Source organism: Dicentrarchus labrax, unplaced genomic scaffold (genome assembly GCF_905237075.1).
Source record: "Dicentrarchus labrax unplaced genomic scaffold, dlabrax2021, whole genome shotgun sequence".
NCBI classification, from domain to species: Eukaryota; Metazoa; Chordata; class Actinopteri; family Moronidae; genus Dicentrarchus; species Dicentrarchus labrax.
In genome coordinates this window covers 9,153,480-9,175,217 of record NW_026136716.1, presented here as the reverse complement: position 1 = coordinate 9,175,217, position 21,738 = coordinate 9,153,480, and the positions used below count along the sequence as shown (strand labels likewise).

The 21,738-nt window shown below is 41.6% G+C and overlaps 1 protein-coding gene and 1 long non-coding RNA gene across 16 annotated transcripts in view; one reads left to right on the top strand and one right to left on the bottom strand.

Annotated features, from left to right (window-relative positions):
• Positions 1 to 1,248: 1,248 nt before the first annotated feature.
• Positions 1,249 to 21,738, bottom strand: part of stradb (STE20 related adaptor beta) — a 31,467-nt gene continuing 10,977 nt past the window's right edge. The window contains exons 10-15 of one of the 14 annotated variants that reach the window (XR_007888240.1): positions 18,212 to 18,468; positions 18,046 to 18,088; positions 17,531 to 17,942; positions 15,335 to 15,570; positions 11,239 to 12,268; positions 1,249 to 1,917 (exon numbers count right to left, since the gene is read on the bottom strand). Coding sequence is in view for 1 of the 14 variants with exons in the window: in XM_051428405.1 (XP_051284365.1) it covers positions 8,288 to 8,449; positions 8,553 to 8,595; positions 18,212 to 18,468 (462 nt within the window). In the remaining 13 variants the exon portion in view is untranslated. Of the gene's footprint in view, positions 2,945 to 5,482; positions 7,412 to 7,803; positions 8,450 to 8,552; positions 8,596 to 9,918; positions 12,269 to 14,976; positions 15,571 to 16,905; positions 17,943 to 18,045; positions 18,089 to 18,211; positions 18,469 to 21,738 lie in introns of those variants that run through there. The other 13 variants (XR_007888239.1, XR_007888238.1, XR_007888236.1 and 10 more) reach the window with 13 other exon arrangements.
• On the top strand, positions 1,500 to 20,722 carry LOC127378982 (uncharacterized). Of its 2 annotated transcripts, none has more exons than XR_007888243.1 (3): positions 1,500 to 1,589; positions 1,712 to 1,805; positions 20,617 to 20,722. It is a non-coding gene; the product is annotated as an uncharacterized LOC127378982 (long non-coding RNA). The 2 variants fall into 2 exon arrangements; XR_007888242.1 differs by lacking the exon at positions 20,617 to 20,722 and adding an exon at positions 11,127 to 11,232.

Sequence of the window (21,738 nt, the reverse complement as noted above, 5' to 3'; positions counted from 1 at the left end):
TGCTTTCAATGACCAGTTTAAAGGTTCCATATGTAAGATTCTGAAACATGTATTATTTTCATTTATTCATCAATTTCTATTGCCAGTGTGTAAACGGGTTGTTTACACGGTTCAGATTTGGGCTGCTGTTGTCTGCAGTGTGAACGTAGCCATGTTCTGACACACAACAATAATTTGTGTCTGATGTTTCTTTTTCCTCAAAATTAGTAAAATCTCCACATTAAAATCCTTAAAAAGGCATCTTCAAGAATCTATTAGTATACAAATGTTAATTTCTTAAATTTCCTGCCATTCTCAGTTTGTGTGCACTGGTGGCTTCAGGTTTCTGTCACACTTGTATAAGTATTCTGTGCAGAGAAGCTCAAACATCCAACTGGAGAAAAAAGAAGAAAAACACATTTTTATGTTTTTTTTTGAATGTAAATAATTTTTTTGGTTTACATTTAAAATGTATAACTATTTGAGAATGTGTGCTTTCAGTGTTTGTTTTTTTTAGAACATAAAATTAACATAGAATGTTCTGGAGTTCCATACCTTTGATACATTCCATACCTTTGATGCGTTCCCTTCCTTTGATGAGTTCATACCTTTGATGAGTTCTATTCCTTTGATGTGACACTCTAGAACTTTAGGATGAATTCTGTTGTACAGTCCATTTCACTGAGCTCCAGAGATCACAGTGAACAGATCTACACAGACCTTCACCACGAGAACAACTGACTAGTTACATCCATGGAGAACGTACTGGATCTCGACATGGATTACAAAGTAAGAAAATCTAGCCTTGAATCACACACAGTTACACAAAAGTTGAACTTGACGACTTCAAGGAGAAAGTTTTCACCTTCTGTTGGTTCAACTTTTGATGAAACAGTATAATTATATTTATGAAAGACATGTCTTCCAGTTATGATGTTCTATGTTAGTGTATATTGGTTGCTGTATGCTAAAATCAGACAGTTAACAGTTTGCTTTTCAATGGCAACATTTGACAACACTTTCATTTTGACCATAAGCTCTTCAAATGCATCAAATACTGACAGCTTGCAGATTGAATTAAAAGGTGGTTTGTGAATTCTGCACAGCACCAAGTACCATAACTATTAATGTAGATTCTTTTACAGTCCCACCCCAGTGTTTAGTTACTGTTGCTGAATATTGATTGTTTTTCTTTCTAGATCTCATCGGATGAACTAGGAGAACTCAGGTGCAGCGATTTGGATGTTCCTCTTTTCACATCAGACGTCATTGAATCCATCCTCAATTTATTCGTACATGATATCACAGAAGAGTAAGTATAGTTAAAATTCATCAATCAAATCAGTTGCAGAAATTCTAATTGTATACACTTTACATACACATTGGTTAAATGTTTGTTTTGCTTACCCATTCTTAATCTTTTCTTCCAGGCAGTGGAAGTTAATAGCTGATGGCAAAATCCACATCAAAACAGTCCTTCTTCTATCTGACATGTGCCACAAGATCATAGAGTCAATCAGCCTCTCGGTCTCAGAAACTGTGGCACCTCAGATTGAAAGCTGGACTGCTCAGGAGGCTGCCAGGAACGCCAGCAGCAGCTCTATCACAAGGTAAGTCCAAACTTTCCAACACATTGATCAAATATTTTCCAGCAGATTCTGCTATAAATCACTGCCCACTGCCCAGAGCAGCAGATCAGTTGACTAATGTGTGACTGTCTTCTCTTTTTTAGTGAAACTTCACAGAGGACGTGTAATTATCGCTATGTGACAGAGGAAGACATCCAAGCCAGCATTGGGGATTTGCTTCACTTCTGTTTCGGTGAGGTGCTCGGATACGAACAGGAGAGATCCCCGGAGTCTGAAATGCTACTGGAGTTTCTCTCAGCAGAAGTGACCCACAGGGTGAACAACATGTTGGCTGCAACCGTACAGTCACCTTCACCCACAAAGTCAACAGAGTCTGCTGAGTCAGAATTAACCGGTTCATCTCAGACTAAATATATGGTTTACTTCATCTGCCGTATATTGAATCACTTGATCTTGACAGATCTTGAGTCACCTGAGGACGAAGAATCCCTGAAGAGTGATTCCTCTAAGGGTTCTTGTCCAGACCAGGTGGCAGATGTTCCAAAGTTTACCAGAGAGAGTTGCTGTTCAGATGATGAGTCGGACATGGAGGGGTTGAGCACAGCGGTTTGCTATCCAGATGATATGTCCGACATTGAGGAGTTTGACACAGAGGGTTGCTCTCCAGACGACGTGTCCAGTGTTGAGCAGTTTACCGCACAGGCCTGCTTTCCCAACAAAGTCACGGATGTTGAGGAGTTTTGCGCGGAGGGAGCTGATCAAATCTGCTCTGCATCAGAGCAGCGTAGATCAGTCCTCTCAGGTGATCAGAGTCTGAAGTGTTCTGCCAGTTCTGCAGACGAGTTGCTACAGCGAGATAGGACCTTTCTCGCTGTGCTTCTCGGGAAGCTTCTTGATCACATTGCTCATTCCACCAAGACATCAGTATTTGACGTGGACTTTTATGGGATGTTGGAGCGTCTGAGAGCAAGGACTGTGGGAGAAATAAAATCAATTCTCCCACAGACTGTTGGAAACATCCACATCACTGTCTACAAAGAACTTTGTCGCAACTTTGGATCTCCAAAGTTGCTCCACGCAGCCATGTTGTCCGGTGACGCAGCTTTTGACGAAGTTGTTGTCAGGACATTAAAAGTGCAGCTGGGCAGTTCTGAAAAACACATCAGCTTTTTCACCAAAGTGAAGAGGTTTTTCAGAAGGTCAAACAAAGTCACTCCAGCCTGTGCAGTCATCACTTCATTGTCTAACAGTGAAGTCAGCAACTCGGAGAAAGGATCAACTTCACCGCTACAGAGGAAGCAGAAGCGCCCTGCTATGCTGAGGATGGTCTCTTCTGCAGCCAGGATTCTGAGGAAGCCGTTCACCTCCTACATCAGCTGTGGATCAAAGGATAAGTAGAACAGGTAAGTATCCAGTGCCAGTCTTCTTCCCCCTTTTTTAATTATTATTTTGTATTTATCTTGAAAAAAATCACTGGCCGTTTTTTCAAGATGAATACAAACTCTTAAAAAGGATGTGTCAGATGGGGTTTGAGGATGTACAGGCAAGATTGAAGTCATTTGACAAATCAGAGCTGAAGCTCACTTCAGCTATACTTTGTCAAAGGACCTAAAAAAATAACTTTCACATTTTAAGAGTGAAGGCAGCACGGTGGCTCAATGTGGCCTCACAGGAAGAAGGTTGAAGGTTCGCTTTCCGGCCTCGGCCCTTTCTGTGTGGAGTTAGCATGTTCTCCCTGTGTTGACGTGGGTTTTCCCCCGGATGTCTCCGGTTTTTATCCCACATTCAAAGTAGAGCGAAAGCTTTTGAGCTTCAGCTCTACTTTGTCAAACAAGTCTGTACGACCTAAAAAACTTCCTTTCACAACCTTTTTAAGAGAGAGGGCGGCACGGTGGCTCAATGTGGCCTCACAGTAAGAAGGTTAAAGGTTTGCCTTACGGCCTCGGCCCTTTCTGTGTGGAGTTTGTATGTTCTCCCCGTGTTGACGTGGGTTTTCTCCGGGTGTCTCCGGTTTCCTCCCACATTCCAAAGACATGCAGCTTAAAGGGGAACTTTGGCAGATTTTTACCCTAGTCTTGATCACTAGAGGTCACCGAGTACTGTCGATAGGAAAAAGAACGACCAGAATTGCTTCTAGCAAACTGGAGATCCTGCAGCTAATGGCCAGAGCTCCCAGTTAGTTATAATACACTTCTTGGGGGCATAAACTCAAGAGTGCCTTTTGCTCCTCTTAACAGACACAAAATGCAATTAAAATGTCTGTGCAACATGATCAGGGCCATTACGTGACAACAACATGCCTTTTCAACTCATACGTTGCAGAAACCGTACAAAACAGTACTGTCGCCTATCTGTTTTTCCACCGCTCGCTTCACCGAAAGCCCAGAATAATCGATCACGGAGATAATGCCTTTGCGACAAAGTTTATTTCCCCCTCAAAAATGTCCATGTCTTCACACATTACTCTCTGATTTGCACACTTCCTGCAACAATTTCTTCTTCTGCATTTACCTGCAACAAGTGAAATCCCACGGGACTTCAGCACAGGACTGCTCTCGCGCTGAGGTCCCGTGGGATTTCTTGTTGCAGGTAAATGCAGAAGATGAAATGAGTGGAGATCAGAGGTGTTTACAAGGGAAGAAGCTTGGAGTAAGAATAATGTGTGTTGATCTACTGTGGAGAAGAAATGGTTCGCGTTTGTGCCTCTCCAAATGGTGGCAACAGAATGAAAAGTGCCTACACTTTCATCGTCTATCTCATGGTCATGGAATGGTAGACGATGAAAGTGTAGGCACTTCTACCTTCTCATTCTGTTGCCACCATTTGGAAAGGCACAAACGCGAACCATTTCTTCTCCACAGTAGATCAACAACACACGTTATTCTTACTCCAAGCTCCTTCCCTTGTGAACACCTCCGATCTCCACTCATTTCTTCTTCTGCATTTACCTGCAACAAGAAATTCCATGGGACTTCACTTGTTGCAGGTAAACGCAGAAGAAGAAATTGTTGCAGGAAGTGTGCAAATCGGAGAGTAATGTGTGAAGACATGGACATTTTTGAGGGGGAAATAAACTTTTTTTCGTTGCGAGGGCATTATCTCCGTGATCGATTATTCTGGGCTTTGGGTGAAGCGAGCGGTGGAAAAACAGATAGGCGACAGTACTGTTTTGTACGGTTTCTGCACAACGTATGAGTTGAAAAGGCATGTTGTTGTCACGTAATGGCCCTGATCATGTTGCACAGACATTTTAATTGCATTTTGTGTCTGCTAAGAGAAGCAAAAGGCACTCTTTAGTTTATGCCCCCAAGAAGTGTATTATAACTAACTGGGAGCTCTGGCCATTAGCTGCAGGATCTCCAGTTTGCTAGAACCAATTCTGGTCGTTCTTTTTCCTATCGACAGTACTCGGTGACCTCTAGTGATCAAGACTAGGGAAAAAATCTGCCGAAGTTACCCTTTAATTGGAAACTCTAAATTGCCCACACATCTGCATTTGATTTTACTTCATATAAACTTTAATAAAACTGGAAAATAAATAAAACTAGAAACTAAATATTCAAGATCTTGTTCAGAGTACTTTTGTCAGGTTGAAGGTAAAGTCGGTCTGCAGTAAAGCTAATCAACCACTAGATGGTGACGAAAACCATCACTGTTTCTGCACACCCTATTCACATTGTGACTACTGGATAAAAACTGAACTTACAGGCACTTATGCAGGTAGATTAAATAAAATACTCAATGACACAAATGTCTTACTGGACAGATTTGGACAGACGTTGCACCCTCTGGGCACAGCAGCCTTGACTCTTTGTTCAAATCTACCGATGCAGAAACTCAGTTTAGTTTTGGGCTCACAGATGAAGATGAAGATACTATACTGGAATATACAAACTGCAAAATAACACTTTACATTTGAATGAGACTTTTTAATTGGAAGACATATGTGGGTCAATAGCCTCCATACTGGCTTCACAGCGATGCCCATCACAATCTCAGAAAGAGACAAACCAGTCTGACGGTTTAAGCTTTTGATAAACTCAGAATCAGCCCTGTATGGTACCTGTGGATGAGTTCGTTTCTGATTTTATTTTGTTTTATCATGAATAACTTTAGGTAACTGGTGTTGTAATAGAAATGTAATACTGATAATTACACCAACAGATCATAGAGATTTTACAATAACCTGCATCTTCTCTTCTAAAATCATAATTATATCAACACTTCCTGGTTCAAGTTGAAGAGAGTGAGCCACTTGTGTTTGGAGTTCACCTTAAAACGTCTTCTGTTGGTTTGGGCTTAATGATGTGTTGCTCTGACATCAGTTCCAGATTAATAGATCCAGACTCACTCGGTTATCCACGTATAATGAAGTGGACCTCGGTCTTTTTATAGTCCGTGTTCCAGATTTGAGTAGCTCCTACACATTTAACAGTCCTGAGGATCCATTAGAGTTCGGGGGGTTTGAGAAGATCATACCGTGCAGGTTGGAAGTAGAATGGAGCGTACTGTCAAAACACACAACACTTTTCTATCAACACAAATCCATAAGAAAGTCAATCGAGGCTAACAGGAAGTTTAGAAATCTAAATGTGTATATATATCATTTATAATATGTGTATATATAAGGCTCATACAGCTACCATGTTTGGTATGTACTGTGGATCACAGTTCTCATACACAGCACACTTAATCACAGTTACAGATAGATCACAATATTCAGAATGCAGGTTTCATTCAAACAGAAAGGCATTGTTGGATAAGTGGTCACAGAGCACAGTAGAAATACTCTTTTGGCGTGTCACTGATGATCAGGGCAGGGAAGGTTTTCATCTACTGTTTCTACTGATGGTCTCTAACTCCTACATGGAAGATACTACGCTCTAATTTCAAGAGCCATGTTTGCAGCGTGTCTTATTGGCTCATAGGCAAACACAGGGTAACACGCATAAAAATGACTATACATTAACACTATGTGCATATATGTTCAAACATATATTTACATATTTGACTGTGGCCAGTTTTCTGAACATCAGTATTCAACGTATAATATGTCATTCCTGCCACCAGGGGTCTCTCGGATATAGTAGCGTTGGATCACAGGAGTTGTTATTTTCACTGTTAAACATCAGATGTAACTAAGGCAGAAATTGTGTTCAAAGATGAGGTAAATTAAAGTTTGATTCACATTACGTTGAGTCACATTTGCCAACTTCAGCTCACCCTCTGCCGTGTCACCTGGACGTTATAGCACCTAGAGGCAAGTAAGAAACGTACCGTTACCTGAATAAAATTTCGGATTTCTCTAGGTTTTAATCCATCGACATATAAAAGTCGGATGACATGACAGCTCCCTAAAAGTGAAGTTAAAACATCTTGATCGCCCCCTGGTGGCTGACTGCAGTACAGGTCATAAAGCCAGCTGCCTCCAAGTTAGCAAATGGGCCAAACTAAAAAAATACACCTCAAATAATCTTTTCCCAAAGATGGTTTCTGTCATTTTAGTTAGTTGTGATCACACTTGTTTGTTCAAGTGTTTATTTTTCTGATGTCAAATGTATCGAATGGTATAGATCAATACATACATCAATTTGAGGCGTAATTGTGCTCTATGTTTTGAAACCATAGTTCCCATAACTGGGGGCTTTGGGGGATGTAAACAGGAAGTATAATGTTGCCAAGGAGTCAGTTAGTTAGCGGCTATAACCTAAGCCATAATTTTCTAGCCTGTATTTGTGGTGCCACTAAAAGTATGCCAAATTAACTATTAGCTGTTCCTGTTTGTAGCGTACCCATGGATGTACAGACATCTAACACTGGATTACTTTGATCCTGAAGAAAACCTAAAAAACATGATAATTCTCAGGAAAGTTCTTGAGTTATAAGGAATGTCTTTTTTTTCCATGATTTATGAGCGGATCTGTGGACGTTAATTAACAACGGACGTTAGAGATAATGATATCATCAGAGAGTGTAAGTACACTGAATCTAAAAATACGTGAATCAGTCTATGTGCTCAGATTTCACTGAGTGATGACTCAGAGAACAACACTCTCAGACCTCTGATGTAGATGAATATATATGCACATACGTGTTGTAAATATGTTCTTATGTACCTCAGTATTTACTATTCACAGTCTGAATACAAAATAACACTTTGAAAGGAAAAAATCCACCCTCACATAGTGTCTCACACTTCAGGGGTTATTTTTGTCAGTACCTATTCAGGTTGAACTTTATAGTGTATTCAGTTATTTATTTCAGATTCAGTTAATGAGGTTCTCCGTTCTGTAAAAACAAATTGTTCCCAGATGTGTACGATTTACTGCTGTAAAGTTTTTCTGGGTGAACTTTTCCTTTAGCTCATAATTGCGTTTTACCTCAGAGAAGTACGTGATTATTCATCAACTGATTAGTGTTTTGTTCTGTATGTAATTGACAGTCCATTATTATTATTATGGATCCTTACAATATGATCAGAGCAGCTTCTTTGATCCAGCACTTTCACAGTGGAGCCACCGACCCATGACCCAAACTCCACATATGCATCGGACATACATATAAAAAAAACTACAAAACTACTTAAAAAAGGCTCAGAGAGTCGGGTTACTAATAAAAAATAAAAGCACAGTAGAATTTGGCCTCATTGCTTTGCTTTGATTGTCTCATGTTTGGCTTGCTAGTCAGGATTTGGAGATTTGGGGTCAGAGAATCGGGGGTTAGGAGAAGTCCCACACTGCCTCAGTGGTGTCGGTGGAGGTTGACATCGGAGCATGGCCGGACGGGGCGGGGGGGCTGGATACTGGAGGGTCCTCGGGACTGGTGAGGGGCACTGCTGGGTACATGAGGCTGAGGAAGGTGTCTCTGGTGTGCCTCTTCACCTGTCACAGAACAACAAGACTCTGCTCAAACACTGGCACAACATACTGGATTGTTATTAATCAGCTAAGGTAACAAAGATGGCACCATGACTGGGAAACCAACCTGCTTGAAGAAGGCGTGGGTCAACAGTGTAGATGCTGACGGTCTACAGAAGACAAAAACAGGACAAGCATTCATCATTTGCATTACAGTCTGTGTGCTTGTACTGTTTATACACGCAATCAGATCACTTATCAAATAAAGCCGACCGCTCCTTTAATGTAATGACCTGCGCTCAGGCTGCTGCTGCAGGCACAGCTGCACCAGGTTGTGCAGTGTGACCGAGTGGTTTTTGGGTCCGGGGCTCTGAGGTCGGTCAGTAGGAGGAGCGGTGGCGCTGTGCGTCAGGCTTCCGGTGGCCACGCTCTCCCCGATGCCCGAGTCCACCCCGGACCGCGACACCTTCAGCCCGCCCAGCTCGCCGAGCGGGAAGGGCGCCACGTCCAGCAAACAGCAGTGGGAGCCGCGCAGCTTCTGAAGCAGCATCTGAACAGGAAGATTCAAACACTGATACAAACTGTGGACAACAGTACAAATGTTGTACTTAGGAACGGATCCTTTAAACCTAATTATGCACATACATCTTCTTTTTTTCCTTTACCTGAGTGGGGGGCATGTCCTGGAAAGGCACCCTGCCGCTGACCAGCTCACAGGCCACAATACGTAAACTGTAGATATCCGACTTTGTTTAAGATTTTCTGCTAATGTATTTATACGTGTTAGCATTAATGTGAGGCTGTTATTCTTTGTGTGTTTTCTGTGGTGACTGATGACAGAGCTGCACTCAACTTTTTGGGATATGCGGGGTCAGAGGGGTGTATTGATTTGTATTTCCATGACCAGTTTAAAGGTTCCATATTTAAGATTCTGAAACATTTATAGTATTATTTTCATTTATTCCTCAATTTCTATCACCAGTGTGTAAACGGGTTGTTTACATGGTTCAGATTTGGGCTGCTGTTGTCTGCAGTGTGAACGTAGCCATGTTCTGACACACAACAATAATTTGTGTCTGATGTTTCTTTTTCCTCAAAATTAGTAAAATCTCCACATTAAAATCCTTAAAAAGGCATCTTCAAGAATCTATTAGTATACAAATGTTAATTTCTTAAATTTCCTGCCATTCTCAGTTTGTGTGCACTGGTGGCTTCAGGTTTCTGTCACACTTGTATAAGTATTCTGTGCAGAGAAGCTCAAACATCCAACTGGAGGAAAAAGAAGAAAAACACATTTTTATGTTTTTTTTTGAATGTAAATAATTTTTTTGGTATACATTTAAAATGTATAACTATTTGAGAATGTGTGCTTTCAGTGTTTGTTTTTTTTAGAACATAAAATGAACATAGAATGTTCTGGAGTTCCATACCTTTGATACATTCCATACCTTTGATGCGTTCCCTTCCTTTGATGAGTTCATACCTTTGATGAGTTCTATTCCTTTGATGTGACACTCTAGAACTTTAGGATGAATTCTGTTGTACAGTCCATTTCACTGAGCTCCAGAGATCACAGTGAACAGATCTACACAGACCTTCACCACGAGAACAACTGACTAGTTACATCCATGGAGAACGTACCGGATCTCGACATGGATTACAAAGTAAGAAAATCTAGCCTTGAATCACACACAGTTACACAAAAGTTGAACTTGACGACTTCAAGGAGAAAGTTTTCACCTTCTGTTGGTTCAACTTTTGATGAAACAGTATAATTATATTTATGAAAGACATGTCTTCCAGTTATGATGTTCTATGTTAGTGTATATTGGTTGCTGTATGCTAAAATCAGACAGTTAACAGTTTGCTTTTCAATGGCAACATTTGACAACACTTTCATTTTGACCATAAGCTCTTCAAATGCATCAAATACTGACAGCTTGCAGATTGAATTAAAAGGTGGTTTGTGAATTCTGCACAGCACCAAGTACCATAACTATTAATGTAGATTCTTTTACAGTCCCACCCCAGTGTTTAGTTACTGTTGCTGAATATTGATTGTTTTTCTTTCTAGATCTCATCGGATGAACTAGGAGAACTCAGGTGCAGCGATTTGGATGTTCCTCTTTTCACATCAGACGTCATTGAATCCATCCTCAATTTATTCGTACATGATATCACAGAAGAGTAAGTATAGTTAAAATTCATCAATCAAATCAGTTGCAGAAATTCTAATTGTATACACTTTACATACACATTGGTTAAATGTTTGTTTTGCTTACCCATTCTTAATCTTTTCTTCCAGGCAGTGGAAGTTCATAGCTGATGGCAAAATCCACATCAAAACAGTCCTTCTTCTATCTGACATGTGCCACAAGATCATAGAGTCAATCAGCCTCTCGGTCTCAGAAACTGTGGCACCTCAGATTGAAAGCTGGACTGCTCAGGAGGCTGCCAGGACCGCCAGCAGCAGCTCTATCACAAGGTAAGTCCAAACTTTCCAACACATTGATCAAATATTTTCCAGCAGATTCTGCTATAAATCACTGCCCACTGCCCAGAGCAGCAGATCAGTTGACTAATGTGTGACTGTCTTCTCTTTTTTAGTGAAACTTCACAGAGAACGTGTAATTATCGCTATGTGACAGAGGAAGATATCCAAGCCAGCATTGGGGATTTGCTTCACTTCTGTTTCGGTGAGGTGCTCGGATACGAACAGGAGAGATCCCACGAGTCTGAACTGCTACTGGAGTTTCTCTCAGCAGAAGTGACCCACAGGGTGAACAACATGTTGGCTGCAATCGTACAGTCACCTTCACCCACAAAGTCAACAGAGTCTGCTGAGTCTGAATCAACCGGTTCATCTCAGACTAAATATATGGTTTACTTCATCTGCCGTATATTGAATCACTTGATCTTGACAGATCTTGAGTCACCTGAGGACGAAGAATCTCTGAAGAGTGATTCCTCTAAGGGTTCTTGTCCAGACCAGGTGGCAGATGTTCCAAAGTTTACCAGAGAGAGTTGCTGTTCAGATGATGAGTCGGACATGGAGGGGTTGAGCACAGAGGTTTGCTATCCAGATGATATGTCCGACATTGAGGAGTTTGACACAGAGGGTTGCTCTCCAGACGACGTGTCCAGTGTTGAGCAGTTTACTGCACAGGCCTGCTTTCCCAACAAAGTCACGGATGTTCAGGAGTTTTGCGCGGAGGGAGCTGATCAAATCTGCTCTGCATCAGAGCAGCGTAGATCAGTCCTCTCAGGTGATCAGAGTCTGAAGTGTTCTGCCAGTTCTGCAGACGAGTTGCTACAGCGAGATAGGACCTTTCTCGCTGTGCTTCTCGGGAAGCTTCTTGATCACATTGCTCATTCCACCAAGACATCAGTATTTGACGTGGACTTTAATGGGACGTTGGAGCGTCTGAGAGCAAGGACTGTGGGAGAAATAAAATCAATTCTCCCACAGACTGTTGGAAACATCCACATCCCTGTCTACAAAGAACTTTGTCGCAACTTTGGATCTCCAAAGTTGCTCCACGCAGCCATGTTGTCCGGTGACGCAGCTTTTGACGAAGTTGTTGTCGGGACATTAAAAGTGCAGCTGGGCAGTTCTTCTGAAAAACACATCAGCTTTTTCACCAAAGTGAAGAGGTTTTTCAGAAGGTCAAACAAAGTCACTCCAGCCTGTGCAGTCATCACTTCATTGTCTAACAGTGAAGTCAGCAACTCGGAGGAAGGATCAACTTCACCGCTACAGAGGAAGCAGAAGCGCCCTGCTATGCTGAGGATGGTCTCTTCTGCAGCCAGGATTCTGAGGAAGCCGTTCACCTCCTACATCAGCTGTGGATCAAAGGATAAGTAGAACAGGTAAGTATCCAGTGCCAGTCTTCTTCCCCCTTTTTTAATTATTATTTTGTATTTATCTTGAAAAAAATCACTGGCCGTTTTTTCAAGATGAATACAAACTCTTAAAAAGGATGTGTCAGATGGGGTTTGAGGATGTACATGCAAGATTGAAGTCATTTGACAAATCAGAGCTGAAGCTCACTTCAGCTATACTTTGTCAAAGGACCTAAAAAAATAACTTTCACATTTTAAGAGTGAAGGCAGCACGGTGGCTCAATGTGGCCTCACAGGAAGAAGTTTGAAGGTTCGCTTTCCGGCCTCGGCCCTTTCTGTGTGGAGTTAGCATGTTCTCCCTGTGTTGACGTGGGTTTTCCCCCCGGATGTCTCCGGTTTTTATCCCACATTCAAAGTAGAGCGAAAGCTTTTGAGCTTCAGCTCTACTTTGTCAAACAAGTCTGTACGACCTAAAAAACTTCCTTTCACAACCTTTTTAAGAGAGAGGGCGGCACGGTGGCTCAATGTGGCCTCACAGTAAGAAGGTTAAAGGTTTGCCTTACGGCCTTGGCCCTTTCTGTGTGGAGTTTGTATGTTCTCCCCGTGTTGACGTGGGTTTTCTCCGGGTGTCTCCGGTTTCCTCCCACATTCCAAAGACATGCAGCTTAAAGGGGAACTTTGGCAGATTTTTACCCTAGTCTTGATCACTAGAGGTCACCGAGTACTGTCGATTGGAAAAAGAACGACCAGAATTGCTTCTAGCAAACTGGAGATCCTGCAGCTAATGGCCAGAGCTCCCAGTTAGTTATAATACACTTCTTGGGGGCATAAACTCAAGAGTGCCTTTTGCTCCTCTTAACAGACACAAAATGCAATTAAAATGTCTGTGCAACATGATCAGGGCCATTACGTGACAACAACATGCCTTTTCAACTCATACATTGAAGAAACTGTACAAAACAGTACTGTCGCCTACCTGTTTTTCCACCGCTCGCTTCACCGAAAGCCCAGAATAATCGATCACGGAGATAATGCCTTTGCGACAAAGTTTATTTCCCCCTCAAAAATGTCCATGTCTTCACACATTACTCTCTGATTTGCACACTTCATGCAACAATTTCTTCTTCTGCATTTACCTGCAACAAGTGAAATCCCACGGGACTTCAGCACAGGACTGCTCTCGCGCTGAGGTCCCGTGGGATTTCTTGTTGCAGGTAAATGCAGAAGATGAAATGAGTGGAGATCAGAGGTGTTTACAAGGGAAGAAGCTTGGAATAAGAATAATGTGTGTTGATCTACTGTGGAGAAGAAATGGTTCGCGTTTCTGCCTCTCCAAATGGTGGCAACAGAATGAGAAGTGCCTACACTTTCATCGTCTACCTTTCCATGACCATGAGATACTGCAGTTGTGGCTAGTTGTTCTTGCTGGATGTGCAAACTCCCATACAAGTACTATGCGATCACGCAAATAATGCCTTTGCGACGACGCATAGTACTTGTATGGGAGTTTGCACATCCAGCTGAAGAACAACTAGCCACAACTGCAGTATCTCATGGTCATGGAAAGGTAGACGATGAAAGTGTAGGCACTTCTACCTTCTCATTCTGTTGCCACCATTTGGAAAGGCACAAACGCGAACCATTTCTTCTCCACAGTAGATCAACAACACACGTTATTCTTACTCCAAGCTCCTTCCCTTGTGAACACCTCCGATCTCCACTCATTTCTTCTTCTGCATTTACCTGCAACAAGAAATTCCATGGGACTTCACTTGTTGCAGGTAAACGCAGTAGAAGAAATTGTTGCAGGAAGTGTGCAAATCGGAGAGTAATGTGTGAAGACATGGACATTTTTGAGGGGGAAATAAACTTTTTTTCGTCGCGAAGGCATTATCTCCGTGATCGATTATTCTGGGCTTTCGGTGAAGCGAGCGGTGGAAAAACAGGTAGGCGACAGTACTGTTTTGTACGGTTTCTGCACAACGTATGAGTTGAAAAGGCATGTTGTTGTCACGTAATGGCCCTGATCATGTTGCACAGACATTTTAATTGCATTTTGTGTCTGCTAAGAGAAGCAAAAGGCACTCTTTAGTTTATGCCCCCAAGAAGTGTATTATAACTAACTGGGAGCTCTGGCCATTAGCTGCAGGATCTCCAGTTTGCTAGAACCAATTCTGGTCGTTCTTTTTCCTATCGACAGTACTCGGTGACCTCTAGTGATCAAGACTAGGGAAAAAATCTGCCGAAGTTACCCTTTAATTGGAAACTCTAAATTGCCCACACATCTGCATTTGATTTTACTTCATATAAACTTTAATAAAACTGGAAAATAAATAAAACTAAAACTAAATATTCAAGATCTTGTTCAGAGTACTTTTGTCAGGTTGAAGGTAAAGTCGGTCTGCAGTAAAGCTAATCAACCACTAGATGGTGACGAAAACCATCACTGTTTCTGCACACCCTATTCACATTGTGCCTACTGGATAAAAACTGAACTTACAGGCACTTATGCAGGTAGATTAAATAAAATACTCAATGACACAAATGTCTTACTGGACAGATTTGGACAGACGTTGCACCCTCTGGGCACAGCAGCCTTGACTCTTTGTTGAAATCTACCGATGCAGAAACTCAGTTTAGTTTTGGGCTCACAGATGAAGATGAAGATACTATACTGGCATATACAAACTGCAAAATAACACTTTACATTTGAATGAGACTTTTTAATTGGAAGACATATGTGGGTCAATAGCCTCCATACTGGCTTCACAGCGATGCCCATCACAATCTCAGAAAGAGACAAACCAGTCTGACGGTTTAAGCTTTTGATAAACTCAGAATCAGCCCTGTATGGTACCTGTGGATGAGTTTGTTTCTGATTTTATTTTGTTTTATCATGAATAACTTTAGGTAACTGGTGTTGTAATAGAAATGTAATACTGATAATTACACCAACAGATCATAGAGATTTTACAATAACCTGCATCTTCTCTTCTAAAATCATAATTATATCAACACTTCCTGGTTCAAGTTGAAGAGAGTGAGCCACTTGTGTTTGGAGTTCACCTTAAAACGTCTTCTGTTGGTTTGGGCTTAATGATGTGTTGCTCTGACATCAGTTCCAGATTAATAGATCCAGACTCACTCGGTTATCCACGTATAATGAAGTGGACCTCGGTCTTTTTATAGTCCGTGTTCCAGATTTGAGTAGCTCCTACACATTTAACAGTCCTGAGGATCCATTAGAGTTCGGGGGGTTTGAGAAGATCATACCGTGCAGGTTGGAAGTAGAATGGAGCGTACTGTCAAAACACACAACACTTTTCTATCAACACAAATCCATAAGAAAGTCAATCGAGGCTAACAGGAAGTTTAGAAATCTAAATGTGTATATATATCATTTATAATATGTGTATATATAAGGCTCATACAGCTACCATGTTTGGTATGTACTGTGGATCACAGTTCTCATACACAGCACACTTAATCACAGTTACAGATAGATCACAATATTCAGAATGCAGGTTTCATTCAAACAGAAAGGCATTGTTGGATAAGTGGTCACAGAGCACAGTAGAAATACTCTTTTGGCGTGTCACTGATGATCAGGGCAGGGAAGGTTTTCATCTACTGTTTCTACTGATGGTCTCTAACTCCTACATGGAAGATACTACGCTCTAATTTCAAGAGCCATGTTTGCAGCGTGTCTTATTGGCTCATAGGCAAACACAGGGTAACACGCATAAAAATGACTATACATTAACACTATGTGCATATATGTTCAAACATATATTTACATATTTGACTGTGGCCAGTTTTCTGAACATCAGTATTCAACGTATAATATGTCATTCCTGCCACCAGGGGTCTCTCGGATATAGTAGCGTTGGATCACAGGAGTTGTTATTTTCACTGTTAAACATCAGATGTAACTAAGGCAGAAATTGTGTTCAAAGATGAGGTAAATTAAAGTTTGATTCACATTACGTTGAGTCACATTTGCCAACTTCAGCTCACCCTCTGCCGTGTCACCTGGACGTTATAGCACCTAGAGGCAAGTAAGAAACGTACCGTTACCTGAATAAAATTTCGGATTTCTCTAGGTTTTAATCCATCGACATATAAAAGTCGGATGACATGACAGCTCCCTAAAAGTGAAGTTAAAACATCTTGATCGCCCCCTGGTGGCTGACTGCAGTACAGGTCATAAAGCCAGCTGCCTCCAAGTTAGCAAATGGGCCAAACTAAAAAAATACACCTCAAATAATCTTTTCCCAAAGATGGTTTCTGTCATTTTAATTAGTTGTGATCACACTTGTTTGTTCAAGTGTTTATTTTTCTGATGTCAAATGTATCGAATGGTATAGATCAATACATACATCAATTTGAGGCGTAATTGTGCTCTATGTTTTGAAACCATAGTTCCCATAACTGGGGGCTTTGGGGGATGTAAACAGGAAGTATAATGTTGCCAAGGAGTCAGTTAGTTAGCGGCTATAACCTAAGCCATAATTTTCTAGCCTGTATTTGTGGTGCCACTAAAAGTATGCCAAATTAACTATTAGCTGTTCCTGTTTGTAGCGTACCCATGGATGTACAGACATCTAACACTGGATTAATTTGATCCTGAAGAAAACCTAAAAAACGTGATAATTCTCAGGAAAGTTCTTGAGTTATAAGGAATGTCTTTTTTTCCATGATTTATGAGCGGATCTGTGGACGTTAATTAACAACGGACGTTAGAGATAATGATATCATCAGAGAGTGTAAGTACACCGAATCTAAAAATACGTGAATCAGTCTATGTGCTCAGATTTCACTGAGTGATGACTCAGAGAACAACACTCTCAGACCTCTGATGTAGATGAATATATATGCACATACGTGTTGTAAATATGTTCTTATGTACCTCAGTATTTACTATTCACAGTCTGAATACAAAATAACACTTTGAAAGGAAAAAATCCACCCTCACATAGTGTCTCACACTTCAGGGGTTATTTTTGTCAGTACCTATTCAGGTTGAACTTTATAGTGTATTCAGTTATTTATTTCAGATTCAGTTAATGAGGTTCTCCGTTCTGTAAAAACAAATTGTTCCCAGATGTGTACGATTTACTGCTGTAAAGTTTTTCTGGGTGAACTTTTCCTTTAGCTCATAATTGCGTTTTACCTCAGAGAAGTACGTGATTATTCATCAACTGATTAGTGTTTTGTTCTGTATGTAATTGACAGTCCATTATTATTATTATGGATCCTTACAATATGATCAGAGCAGCTTCTTTGATCCAGCACTTTCACAGTGGAGCCACCGACCCATGACCCAAACTCCACATATGCATCGGACATACATATAAAAAAAACTACAAAACTACTTAAAAAAGGCTCAGAGAGTCGGGTTACTAATAAAAAATAAAAGCACAGTAGAATTTGGCCTCATTGCTTTGCTTTGATTGTCTCATGTTTGGCTTGCTAGTCAGGATTTGGAGATTTGGGGTCAGAGAATCGGGGGTTAGGAGAAGTCCCACACTGCCTCAGTGGTGTCGGTGGAGGTTGACATCGGAGCATGGCCGCACGGGGCGGGGGGGCTGGATACTGGAGGGTCCTCGGGACTGGTGAGGGGCACTGCTGGGTACATGAGGCTGAGGAAGGTGTCTCTGGTGTGCCTCTTCACCTGTCACAGAACAACAAGACTATGCTCAAACACTGGCACAACATACTGGATTGTTATTAATCAGCTAAGGTAACAAAGATGGCACCATGACTGGGAAACCAACCTGCTTGAAGAAGGCGTGGGTCAACAGTGTAGATGCTGACGGTCTACAGAAGACAAAAACAGGACAAGCATTCATCATTTGCATTACAGTCTGTGTGCTTGTACTGTTTATACACGCAATCAGATCACTTATCAAATAAAGCCGACTGCTCCTTTAATGTAATGACCTGCGCTCAGGCTGCTGCTGCAGGCACAGCTGCACCAGGTTGTGCAGTGTGACCGAGTGGTTTTTGGGTCCGGGGCTCTGAGGTCGGTCAGTAGGAGGAGCGGTGGCGCTGTGCGTCAGGCTTCCGGTGGCCACGCTCTCCCCGATGCCCGAGTCCACCCCGGACCGCGACACCTTCAGCCCGCCCAGCTCGCCGAGCGGGAAGGGCGCCACGTCCAGCAAACAGCAGTGGGAGCCGCGCAGCTTCTGAAGCAGCATCTGAACAGGAAGATTCAAACACTGATACAAACTGTGGACAACAGTACAAATGTTGTACTTAGGAACGGATCCTTTAAACCTAATTATGCACATACATCTTCTTTTTTTCCTTTACCTGAGTGGGGGGCATGTCCTGGAAAGGCACCCTGCCGCTGACCAGCTCACAGGCCACAATACGTAAACTGTAGATATCCGACTTTGTTTAAGATTTTCTGCTAATGTATTTATACGTGTTAGCATTAATGTGAGGCTGTTATTCTTTGTGTGTTTTCTGTGGTGACTGATGACAGAGCTGCACTCAACTTTTTGGGATATGCGGGGTCAGAGGGGTGTATTGATTTGTATTTCCATGACCAGTTTAAAGGTTCCATATTTAAGATTCTGAAACATTTATAGTATTATTTTCATTTATTCCTCAATTTCTATCACCAGTGTGTAAACGGGTTGTTTACATGGTTCAGATTTCGGCTGCTGTTGTCTGCAGTGTGAACGTAGCCATGTTCTGACACACAACAATAATTTGTGTCTGATGTTTCTTTTTCCTCAAAATTAGTAAAATCTCCACATTAAAATCCTTAAAAAGGCATCTTCAAGAATCTATTAGTATACAAATGTTAATTTCTTAAATTTCCTGCCATTCTCAGTTTGTGTGCACTGGTGGCTTCAGGTTTCTGTCACACTTGTATAAGTATTTTGTGCAGAGAAGCTCAAACATCCAACTGGAGAAAAAAGAAGAAAAACACATTTTTATGGTTTTTTTTGAATGTAAATAATTTTTTTGGTTTACATTTAAAATGTATAACTATTTGAGAATGTGTGCTTTCAGTGTTTGTTTTTTTTAGAACATAAAATGAACATAGAATGTTCTGGAGTTCCATACCTTTGATACATTCCATACCTTTGATGCGTTCCCTTCCTTTGATGAGTTCATACCTTTGATGAGTTCTATTCCTTTGATGTGACACTCTAGAACTTTAGGATGAATTCTGTTGTACAGTCCATTTCACTGAGCTCCAGAGATCACAGTGAACAGATCTACACAGACCTTCACCACGAGAACAACTGACTAGTTACATCCATGGAGAACGTACTGGATCTCGACATGGATTACAAAGTAAGAAAATCTAGCCTTGAATCACACACAGTTACACAAAAGTTGAACTTGACGACTTCAAGGAGAAAGTTTTCACCTTCTGTTGGTTCAACTTTTGATGAAACAGTATAATTATATTTATGAAAGACATGTCTTCCAGTTATGATGTTCTATGTTAGTGTATATTGGTTGCTGTATGCTAAAATCAGACAGTTAACAGTTTGCTTTTCAATGGCAACATTTGACAACACTTTCATTTTGACCATAAGCTCTTCAAATGCATCAAATACTGACAGCTTGCAGATTGAATTAAAAGGTGGTTTGTGAATTCTGCACAGCACCAAGTACCATAACTATTAATGTAGATTCTTTTACAGTCCCACCCCAGTGTTTAGTTACTGTTGCTGAATATTGATTGTTTTTCTTTCTAGATCTCATCGGATGAACTAGGAGAACTCAGGTGCAGCGATTTGGATGTTCCTCTTTTCACATCAGACGTCATTGAATCCATCCTCAATTTATTCGTACATGATATCACAGAAGAGTAAGTATAGTTAAAATTCATCAATCAAATCAGTTGCAGAAATTCTAATTGTATACACTTTACATACACATTGGTTAAATGTTTGTTTTGCTTACCCATTCTTAATCTTTTCTTCCAGGCAGTGGAAGTTCATAGCTGATGGCAAAATCCACATCAAAACAGTCCTTCTTCTATCTGACATGTGCCACAAGATCATAGAGTCAATCAGCCTCTCGGTCTCAGAAACTGTGGCACCTCAGATTGAAAGCTGGACTGCTCAGGAGGCTGCCAGGAACGCCAGCAGCAGCTCTATCACAAGGTAAGTCCAAACTTTCCAACACATTGATCAAATATTTTCCAGCAGATTCTGCTAAAAATCACTGCCCACTGCCCAGAGCAGAATCAGTTGACTAATGTGTGACTGTCTTCTCTTTTTAGTGAAACTTCACAGAGAACGTGTAATTATCGCTATGTGACAGAGGAAGATATCCAAGCCAGCATTGGGGATTTGCTTCACTTCTGTTTCGGTGAGGTGCTCGGATACGAACAGGAGAGATCCCACGAGTCTGAACTGCTACTGGAGTTTCTCTCAGCAGAAGTGACCCACAGGGTGAACAACATGTTGGCTGCAATCGTACAGTCACCTTCACCCACAAAGTCAACAGAGTCTGCTGAGTCTGAATCAACCGGTTCATCTCAGACTAAATATATGGTTTACTTCATCTGCCGTATATTGAATCACTTGATCTTGACAGATCTTGAGTCACCTGAGGACGAAGAATCTCTGAAGAGTGATTCCTCTAAGGGTTCTTGTCCAGACCAGGTGGCAGATGTTCCAAAGTTTACCAGAGAGAGTTGCTGTTCAGATGATGAGTCGGACATGGAGGGGTTGAGCACAGAGGTTTGCTATCCAGATGATATGTCCGACATTGAGGAGTTTGACACAGAGGGTTGCTCTCCAGACGACGTGTCCAGTGTTGAGCAGTTTACTGCACAGGCCTGCTTTCCCAACAAAGTCACGGATGTTCAGGAGTTTTGCGCGGAGGGAGCTGATCAAATCTGCTCTGCATCAGAGCAGCGTAGATCAGTCCTCTCAGGTGATCAGAGTCTGAAGTGTTCTGCCAGTTCTGCAGACGAGTTGCTACAGCGAGATAGGACCTTTCTCGCTGTGCTTCTCGGGAAGCTTCTTGATCACATTGCTCATTCCACCAAGACATCAGTATTTGACGTGGACTTTAATGGGACGTTGGAGCGTCTGAGAGCAAGGACTGTGGGAGAAATAAAATCAATTCTCCCACAGACTGTTGGAAACATCCACATCCCTGTCTACAAAGAACTTTGTCGCAACTTTGGATCTCCAAAGTTGCTCCACGCAGCCATGTTGTCCGGTGACGCAGCTTTTGACGAAGTTGTTGTCGGGACATTAAAAGTGCAGCTGGGCAGTTCTTCTGAAAAACACATCAGCTTTTTCACCAAAGTGAAGAGGTTTTTCAGAAGGTCAAACAAAGTCACTCCAGCCTGTGCAGTCATCACTTCATTGTCTAACAGTGAAGTCAGCAACTCGGAGGAAGGATCAACTTCACCGCTACTGAGGAAGCAGAAGCGCCCTGCTATGCTGAGGATGGTCTCTTCTGCAGCCAGGATTCTGAGGAAG